The following is a 10,823-nucleotide window of genomic DNA, read 5'->3' as shown; positions in this document are numbered from 1 at the left end:
ATCAATCCATGTCCAACGATGATACCCGACCCCAGCCCGTTCATTTTTCACTGTTGTCACGCATTTTGCGCGTTCGTAGGACGGAAAACTCCTTGAACGTTCTAGAACAGCCTAATCTTCTAGAAGATCGATGATGTGTCTCCCCCAACGTCCATAATCCGCGAATCTTGGGATGAACGTACAAATTTGGTACATATTTGGCGATTTTTCATTGGGTCTAGGAAAGAATTCGTTTCTCCCATTTTCTATTGGTCCACCAAACCCAAAATTGGTACCGATGGGGGATGAAATCCAGGCTGTAGAGGGGGTTCCAATTTGAATTTCAAAATGGGTCATTCTTTCAAATCCCTAACAGATCCCTAATGGGGTCTTCTATATAACGTGAAAGACAAGGGAAACACGAAACAACTCCAAAACAGTCTGCAAATCTTAAGGATCCGAGGATCTTTTTGGATACCACTCTCGGATTCACTACAACAACAACAATACGAGATAACAATGGTGTATTTGACACCCAAAACAGCCACAAAACGTGAAGAACAAGATGACAACAAGAACATAAATTTTTGGATTCAAAAAGGACCCAAAAACAGTCCACTACACAAGATAACAACAAGAAAAGTAAAGAATAGATAGTGAGGCCAATATTATAACAAGAATCAAAAACCAAGTGTATATCATACACTAAACCCCTAATAAATGTAATAATAAAAACCACACTCTTACGGTGACCACCAAGGGAATGAACTCACCTCAAGATCTACCGTTTTCAAGCAAAGATCAATATTGGCTTTTTCAAGCCCTATGCTAAGGATGACTTTTCCAAGCCCTACAACTAAGGGTGTTACACTCTCAAAAGAGAGAAAATATGCCTTTCAATTCTTCATCATTCAAAATCTACTAGCAAATGAACTAATAGAACCTATTTATAGTCTAACTTATTAATTAACAAAATGACCATAATACCCTTAATGAAAAGGGGTAGTCATGGAGTGTTACTTGGACAAGGCTAAGTGACCAAAATGCCCATAATGAAGGCCCAAAACCGCGAGTCCTCAATTTTTAATGCTCCAAGCAATCTTTCACGGTGGGATTGCTCTTTGGTGTACTCAAATCGACCCCTCCATGTAGGATCCCGTGTCCTCAATGCGACCAAAGCCTGATGCCCCACGTACTGACTTCGAATGATGTCATCGAAAGCTAAGGTGGCGATATGACTCGTATCACCTATATACAAGTCTTATCTTTACCTCAAAGAGATATAGAGACTATTTCTAAAAGATCTTCAATTTGAATAACGCATATCAAAGCAGTTAAAAAAGAAACACAAAAGTAAGAGACATAATGAATAAAACATCAGACATCATTAAAAAAAAACAAAGAGTAATAATAATAACCAAACAATGTGATAATCGAAGTGCATGAAATAACATAACAAGGAGTAACAAAAACTGAAGGACGAAAAAATGCTACTATTACCAGGATGAATGAGAGAAACGGATACGGTCACCAAACTATCACTAAGCCTATCCACCAAAAAGCGAAACAACACCCAGCTGACTACTGACCTTCTATGAATCCAAATTTATGAGCGGAGGCGAAGCTAGCCTAGTAATAGGCAGTTCGTCTGAACTCCCTTCGACGGAAAATTATACTATTAATACATGATTCAAATAATTTTTATGTATATATTGTATATGTTGAACCCCCTTCAGTGAGTTTTTCTTCAGATTTTGAACTCTCTCAACATAAATCTTAGCTCTGTCTCTGTTTATGAGCTTTATGACCTCATATCTATGATCATATTCTCGGTAAGTTGAAGATGCTATGAATATTAAAATGTGCCGTTTATATTTTCTTATATATATATATGTGTGTGTGTGTTGAAATGACCAAGATTTTAGTATTTGGGTTAACTTGTTTTTAGGACACCAATCGATATTTCATTCTCAATTTGTTAATTATTTTCCCTATATGAATCAATTCAAGCAAGCAAAAATAATATTATGGCGAATGCCTTATTTAAACAATAAATACTAACAAAAACAATAAATAGTAATAAAATAATTAATACACGGCAGCAAAAAGAACTCAATTACAAATATATATATATATATATATATATATATATATTCACACACATATATATACTTGTCTTTTCAGTTGGCCTCTTATTAATGATTCAATTGTCAATCGTTGTTTATAGTTTGATAAAAATCACAAATATCATATAATTTAAGTAAATAATTGCAGACAATATGTTTAATATAATCTAAAAGATGGAATCTCGAAAGTATAGAATGAATAGAAATCTTACCATCTACGTCAGAATTAGAAAATACCAATAAAGACAACAAATAGTAACAAAATAATGAATACACCGCAATACGAAGGACTCAATTACAAAATATATATGCTCTCTTGTTGTTTCAACTAACCTCTTATTAATGAGTAAATTGTCAAACGTTATTGATATTTCGATAAAAATCACAAATATCAAATAATTTAAGTAAAAAAAATCTCAAAAGACATATTTAATATATTCTAAAGGATGAGATCTCGAAAGAATAGAATATAATGTATACAAAACTCACCTCCACTGCTTTACATCAGAATTAGAAATACTAACAAAAATAATAAATAGTAACAAAATAATTAATACACTGTAACACGAATGACTCAATTACAAATACACACATACACACACTTGCCATTTTACCTAACCTCTTATTAATGAGTCAATTGTCAAACGGTGTTGATAGTTTGATAAAAATTACAAATATCAAATAATTTAAGTAAAAAAAACTCGCAGACAACATATTCAATATAATCTAAAAGATGAAATCTCAAAAGAATATAATGTAAACAAATGTCACATCTGCATCAGAATTAGAAATACTAACAAAAACAATAAATAGTAACAAAATAATGAATATACCGCAACACGAAGGACTCAATTACAGTACACACACACTTGTCGTTTCACTTGACCTCTTATTAACTAGTCAATTGTCAAATGTTATCGATAGTAGATAAAAATCACAAATATCAAATAATTTAACTAAATAAACTTGCAAACAACATATTTAATATGATCTAAAAAGATGAAATTTTGAAAGGATAGAATGTATACAAATCATATATCTACATCAAAATTAGAAATACTAACAAAAATAATAAATAGTAATAAAATAATGAATACACCGCAACACGAAGAACTCAATTACAAAAGTATATACACAAACTTATCGTTTCACCTGGCCTCTTATTAATAAGTCAGTTATTAAACGTTATTAATAGTTCTATAAAAATCATAAATATGAGATACTTAAAATAGATAAACTTGCAAACGATATATTTAATATAATCTAAAAGATGGAATCTCGAAAGAATAGAATGTATAAAAATCTCATGTCTACATTAAAATCAAAAAGTACTAACAAAATAATAAATACACCACAACACGAAAAACTCAATTACAAAAACATATATACCTATAAATAAATAATAACAAAATAATAAATACACTGCTTGCTTTCCTTTCACTTTATACCTCTTATTAAAATTTAGCATTTCCTACCATTCAGCTAGGGTTCAGTCCATTCAAAAAAAAAAAAAAAAAATAACACCATGAAACTAGCTTCACTAGAGGGCATCCAAAACGCTCACGAAGATTCGATTTGGTCGGCGGCGTGGGTCCGATCATCGGAGGATTCTCCGGCATTACTTCTCACCGGTGGTTTAGACGAAACAGTGAGGCTATGGGATCCGAGTAACTTCAATTGTGTTCAAACATTTACGGGTCATTGTCTCGGTGTTGTATCTGTTGCTACACATCCTACTAGGAGAATTGCTGCGTCTGCTTCGATTGATAGTTTTATTAGAGTGTTTGATGTTGATAGTAATAAGACTATTGCTACTCTTGAAGCTCCTCCATCTGAAGTTTGGCAAGTGCAGTTTAGCCCTGATGTAAGTATTAAGGACAATTATTTTTATAATTGTATTTGAATTTGTTGTTGTTGTTGATGATGGGAAGTCTTTGACGTAGTTGGTAAAGTTGTTGTCATGTGAGCACGAGTTCATGTGTTTAGAGCTTTGGAAATAGTGTTTTGCAGAAATGTAGGGTAAGACTGTGTATGATAGACCTTTAAAGTTGTTTCCACGTGAGTGATCAGGAGGTCATGGGTTCGAGCTGTGAAAATAGCCTTTTGCATTTTGCATTATGTAGGATAATGTTACATATAATACACTTTTAAAATTGTTTCTTTGGGAGTAGGTCACGAATTCGAGCTGTGAAAATAGACTCTTGCGTAAATATAGGGTAAGGTTCCATATTATAGACCTTTAAAGTGGTCTCCATGTGAGTGATTAGGAGGGCATGAGTTTGAGCTTAAGGTTATGTATAATACACTTTTAAAGTTGTTTCCGTGTGGGCGATCAGGAGGTCGCAGGTTCGAGATGCGAAAATAGCCTCTTGCGGAAATGTAGGGTAACATCGTGTATAATAGACCTTTAAAGTTGTTTCCATGTGAGTGATTAGGAGGTCATGAGTTCGAGCTTAAGGTTGTGTATAATACACTTTTAAAGTTGTTTCCGTGTGACTGATCAGGAGGTCGTGGGTTCGAGCTGTGAAATTAGCCTCTTGTAGAAATGCAGGGTAAGAGTGTGTATAATAGAGCTTTAAAGTTGTTTCCATGTGAGTGATAAGGAGGTCATGAATTTGAGCTGTGAAGATAACCATTTGCAGAAATGCGGGGCAAGATTGCATTTTATAGACCTTTAAAGTTGTCTCCATGTGAGTGATTTGATATGTTGCTCGGACTCGATGGTTTTGTCGCCGAACCCATCCCGTCGTGACACTTGTGCGTACGTCGATGCGGGATTCATCTCCAATTTAGTCAAGCGAATCCGGGGACATTGACCAACATCAAGAAGAAAGTTGGCTTTGTTGTCGGAAGGGAGAAACCGACGACTGTAATTGGTGTCGTCGGAAGGGAGAAAATCCGCGACTGTAATTGATGTCGCTGGAGGAAGGGTTCTCGTCGGTGAAGGGTTATTGTCGTCGGAATTGTAATACTCAGATCTGTCGACACTCAACTGCGGTGTTGAGTAATTGCATTTCTTAGAATAAATTATATCAAAAAAGAATTTACTTTTTTGAGTGTGTCGGTGTTGACTTTTCATTGTCGACTGTGATTTTCCAAATACTACTCCTAATTGAAAAAAAAAATACTTTTTATTTCATATAAAAAAATATTATTCCTAGTTTAAGAAGTAACTAAAAAAATTACCTTAAAAGTAGGAAAGCAAAGAATATTTGTTTATGAGTAAAGTTTCCTTGACATATAGGGGAAGTAAATCGAAATATTTTTTTGTTCTGGTAGTTGTGAATTAATTTCTTAAGTTAGGTTTTCTTGTTTTGTTCAATTGTAGATTTTTAGAATATCTCTATATTTATAATATTTGGTTTTCTTATCCGAATCCCCGCACCCGTATTTATAATCAGATTCGCACCCTGAATCTTAAAATTTAAATTTTGATGAATCTCTCTCTCGGATCCACACCTGTCTCGGATACCCGCACCGGAGTCCATGCAACTTAGGTGATTAGGAGGTCATAGATCGAGCTGCGAAAATGGCCTCTTGCAGAAATGCATGGTAAGGTTGTGTATAATACACTCTTAAAGTTATTTCCATGTGAGTGATCGGGAGGTCGTGGGTTCGAGTTGTTGAACAAACCTCTTAGAGAAATGCAGGGTAAGAGTGTCTATAATAGACCTTTAAAGTTGTTTCCATGTGAGTGATGATTAGGTCATGGGTTTGAGCTGTGAAGATAGCCTCTTGCATAAATGCAGTGTAAGGGTGCATATTATGGACCTTTAAAGTTGTCTCCATGTGAGTGATTAGGAGGTCATGGGTTTGAGCTGTGAAAAATAGCCTCTTGCTGAAATGCAAGATAAGGTTGCATAGTATAGACCTTTAAAGTTGTATCCATGTGAGTGATTAGGAGGTCATGGGTTCAAGTCGTGGAAATAGTCTCTTGCATAAATGCAGGGTTAGGTTGTGTATTACAGACCCATAAAGTTGTTTCTATGTGACCAAGACATCACGGGGTTGAGAGGTGAAATAGTCTGTAGCAGAAATTTAGGCTAAGGCTGCTACGATAGACCCTTATGGTCTAGCCCTTCACCGTACCCCTTGCCTGCATGTGATTAGGAGGTAACAGGATGTGGAAGCAGGTAAGTATATATAGGCCCTTGTGGTGTGTGCCTTCCCCGAATCCCTTGCCTACATGTGACCAGGAGGTGATAGGTTCGCTCTAAGAAAATAGGCCCTCGTTGTCCGGCCCTTCCAGTGCCCCTTGCCTTTATATGACCAGGAGGTCATGGGTTACAAAACGTGAAAACACCCTATTGAAAAAAATGCAGGGTGAGGCTGCCCGACCCCCTATAGCAGGAATTTAGTGCACCAGGATACCTTTTCTTTAAAAAAGACTTTGTTTGTTATTGGTGTTAAAATTTGGCGTTTGAGACATTGGAAACAATCTCTTGCAGCAATGCAGGGTAAGACTATGTAGTTCGTGCAATAGACCCTTGTGATCCGGCTATTCCCCTGTACCCCCTTCTATCATGTGACCAGGAGTTCATGGGTATGCAGGGTAAGGTTGCTTATAGCAGACCCATGTGATCTAGCTCTTTCCCAGATCCCACGCATAGCGGTAGTTTAGTGCACCGAGCTGCGCTTTTTTTGAATTGCTTGTTATTGGTGTTAAAATCTAGCTTTAGTTTGAAGATGCATTGAAATTAATTGGACAAGCTTTATCCTTTTTTTTTTCCGTTTCTGATTGATAATGTGGTGAAATGTCCAGGTTGGAAATTTGCAGTGTTTTTCATTTAGTTCTACTTTTTAAAGTTACGGTCTATGCTTGGTTTTCGTTGGTTTGGTTAAGAGACTTGTATTCTAGTGCTGGGAGAAGCTTTAGTTTCATGAACGATTTTAAATATTTGTTCTAAGAGACAGATTATTCACCGGTATTTGAATGATATGGTCTGGTCCAGTGCCGGGAGGAGTGGATATCAAAGAATTAAGTTGGAGATCTCAATTAGTTTGGAATTGAGACTTTAAATATGATTTGATCGAATTGGTTTTCAATGTTTAGTCAATCGGTTAGCAGTTTCTCTCATTCCCATCCTTTTCGATTGGCAGTTGCAAATTTATTTGTTCTTCTAGTGCTAGTAAAGCTGTTAATGGTATCCTAGAGGTTGATCTTAAGGTTAGGGCCTAAGGGAATATTCATTTATCTTGCATTTCTGTACAAATCCTGATTACAAGCTTAACGGAAATATCCTACTTGGTACTTCTACCGTTTTGCCCTGTTCCTTCAAAAATTACTTAAAATCAGTATAACAATATGGGTTTCCTTTATTTAATGTTTTCGAAAGGGAACAAGGAAATAGCATCTTTTACTTGTTTAGTAGTTGGGTGGTGGTGCCAAATTCCTCTAGATTTTTTTAATGCAAATACCTTATGAACAATAAATTGCAGGCTGGAATTCAAACAGATATCTGAAATGGCTCTTTAAAACTAAGTTGGTCGGACTCTTCAAAAATGCCTACGGGTGCGTGTCGGATCCTCCCAAAATAGTGTATTTTTGAAGGATCCGACATGGGTGCGGCAACATTTTTGGAGAGTCCGAGCAACTTAGCTTTAAAATGTCTTGTTAGAAGGCTTAAGGTCCTAACTAAGTGGAAGAATCGGTTCCCCAAATTCGTTGCCGCCAGAACTTAGTTCAAGTGGCAAAGGTTGAGGGACTTGTGACTTAGGTCGCAGGTTCAAGCCATGCCATATGAACTAAGCGTGGTATTTAATTAGAGAAGGATAGAGATACTAGTCCATTATCCCTGAGTTTCAAAGACCAGTTACTGGTTCTAAGGGTTGGCCTCAGACAGATTTCTCGGTCATAAAAAGAAAATATATATCTGACTGGTACTGATTGTGAGAAACAATGCAAATCTAGATGAAAACGAACACATATTTGATTAAGTCCCAGACTCCACTTGTGGGATTACATTGGGTATGTTGTTGTCGTTGTTGTTATTTGATGTAGTAGTGGGATATTTGAATAAACTCTGTATCAACCATTGCTTCTTGCTGCATATGTGATAAATTTGTTCTGAAGATATCTTAATAGATTTGAACACTTAGTTACCACTATGAAGCTTCGGTGCTCCCCTCATACTTAATGAGCGATTCATTATCTTTACGGCTTATTCATTGTTATCGGATAAATAATGTTGTTGGAACTGCATTGGCAATAGAAAAGTGGGTAATCTATTGATCTTGAAATAGCTGTGATCTGCATATATTATAGATTGAGACAAAGCTGAGAACTTTTGTCTTACTAACCTGTCAAATCGATCAACTACATCTCGGTACCAAATTATTTGGGGTCAATTAGCCTATCAAAAAGAAGAAATTCGATAATTGGGATTCATTTCGTTTATTAAGAGTTAAAAAGGCGTTGAGATGTATACTTCTTACTTCCACATTTATCTTCATGGTTTACTTTGAAATCTGTCTCATCATACCTCACTACTTGCTCTTCCGTCTTTTGATATTCAAGGTTTGTGGAAGAGCAACGTCTCCTTTTCATGATTTAACTTTTTGGCGCACTTCTTTATGAGAAGCTTTAGGTAGTCCCCTTATGGTTCTCACATTTTCCAGGGTAGCAATCTGGCAGCAGCTGGAGGTGGTAGTTCATCAGTCAAGCTATGGGATACTACTCAGTGGCAACTCGTTGCGACAATGTCAATTCCTCGACAAGGAGCCCAACAACCATCTGATAAAAGCAGCAACAAGAAATTTGTCCTTTCGGTTGCATGGAGCCCCGATGGTAGGCTTCTTGCTTGTGGATCAGTTGATGGTACAATTTCTGTTTTTGATGTAGCTCGTGCCAAGTTCCTTCACTTCTTAGATGGCCATTGCATGCCTGTTCGTTCTCTTGTGTTTTCACCTTCACTTCACGATGCAAGAATACTCTTCTCGGCATCTGACGATGGTCATGTGCATGTGTATGATGCTGAGGGGAAAACATTGCTCACATCTTTATCGGGTCATGCAAGTTGGATTCTGAGCGTTGATGTCTCCCCAGACGGAGCAGCAATTGCAACAGGGTCAAGTGACAAGACGGTCAGGCTTTGGGACCTCAAAATGAGAGCGGCTACACAAACTTTAACCAACCACGCAGATCAGGTTTGGGCTGTCGCTTTTGGACCAACATCAAGAACTGATGTTCGGTCCTGTATGCTTGCTAGCGTGTCTGATGACAAGAGCTTGTCGTTCTATCAGTACTCTTAACAGTTTATCGTTCTTTTTGATGGCATGACTTTAGGTTTCAGAATCATATGCCTGAAATGTTATTTATTCGATCTCTAGAAAACACATCAAATTTCGTATCCAGTTGTGAACCGGAGCATGCTTTCTTAATGTTCTTCGTTACTGTATAAACTAGCGATGGAGCAGATGCTTATTTCATGTTATCTTCGACGACTGTTGGAGTTTCTGTATGGTGCTTGTTTACGCGTTTCCATTTTAGTAGCTGCTACTTCCCAGAAGTTTTTGAAGTAAAACTACTGAGAAGTTGAATTTTCATCCAACTTTGGGATTTTACATGTCTTAATTTCATGTTTCCAGAAAATAATCCATCAGAAACAGGCAGTCTACTGCAGCTGGGGTCTATCGGAAACAACCTCTCTTTCATCTGAGGTAGTGGTATGGACTGCGTACGCTTTTCGTTCCCCAGCCCCCACTTTGTGGGAATACATTGGGCATGTTGTTGATGAATTCTTGTTGAAGGGCTCGATTGGTACGAGGGATAAGAGATTACTAATCTCATGAATTACTTTAGGATTAGTTTATTCGATGTTTCACGGAATAACTTATTCTTACCCTCTCCAGGCCCCACTTGGTGGGAATACATTGGGTATGTTATTGTTGTTGTTAATGAATTCTTGTTGAAGGGCTCGATTGGTACGGGGATAAGAGATAACTAATCTCACGAATAACTTTAGGATTAGTTTATTCGATGTTTCACAGAATAACTTATTCCGAAATAACGTATTAGTTTGCTTATATATAATTAATTCCTTATTCCTCTCTTTTCTCATGATTTGGTACTTTAGCTAGGCTGCTATACTTGAGCCGAGGTTCTATCGGAAATCTAGGAATAAGACTATGTACACATCAATCTCTCGGATTTCACTTGTGGGATTACATTGTATGTATTGGTACTTATAATTCGGCTAGGCTGTTAAGGCTCGTTTGGTTGGGAAACAAGTTATTCTGGGATAACTTACACCGAATTAGTTATTCTGGGATTGTTATTTCACTCTCAATGTGGGATAAAAATAGGAAAAATAACATTAACATACACCTTAACGTATTATATTTACACAAATCTCCATCCTTACAAAGTAGATTAAAAAATCCCAACTAATTATATATCTTCGTTGGATGTATCGGAAGCTGATTATGTATCTCGACAGATTCAAAATCGAGAAAAATATATCGGGAGCTAATTATGTATCTTTCCAAAGAAAAAAATGTATTTTCCTTAGATGTATCCGGAGCTAATTATATATCTCGATAGATTCATAATTGAGATTTTCAGTAATTATGCAAAATGTTGGGATTTTCTGTAATCGAGAAAAATATATCGGGAGCTAATTATGTATCTTTTCAAAGAAAAAAAGATGTATCTTCCTTGGATGTATCGGGAGCTAATTATATATCTTGACAGATTCATAATTGAGATTTTCAGTAATT

At 36.4% G+C, this 10,823-nt stretch overlaps 1 protein-coding gene across 1 annotated transcript; it reads left to right on the top strand.

Moving 5' to 3' along the window:
- Positions 1 to 3,440: 3,440 nt before the first annotated feature.
- Positions 3,441 to 9,565, top strand: LOC107840917 (WD repeat-containing protein VIP3). The gene is made up of 2 exons (XM_016684867.2): positions 3,441 to 3,969; positions 8,724 to 9,565. The coding sequence occupies exons 1-2, from the start codon at positions 3,631 to 3,633 to the stop codon at positions 9,354 to 9,356; spliced, it is 972 nt and encodes a 323-aa protein (XP_016540353.1). The 5' UTR covers positions 3,441 to 3,630; the 3' UTR covers positions 9,357 to 9,565.
- The last annotated feature ends 1,258 nt before the right edge of the window (positions 9,566 to 10,823 follow it).

This window comes from Capsicum annuum, chromosome 9 (assembly GCF_002878395.1).
Source record: "Capsicum annuum cultivar UCD-10X-F1 chromosome 9, UCD10Xv1.1, whole genome shotgun sequence".
NCBI lineage: Eukaryota > Viridiplantae > Streptophyta > Magnoliopsida > Solanales > Solanaceae > Capsicum > Capsicum annuum.
Note: the sequence above shows the minus strand (reverse complement) of the source record. Positions and strands in the feature narration are given on the sequence as shown.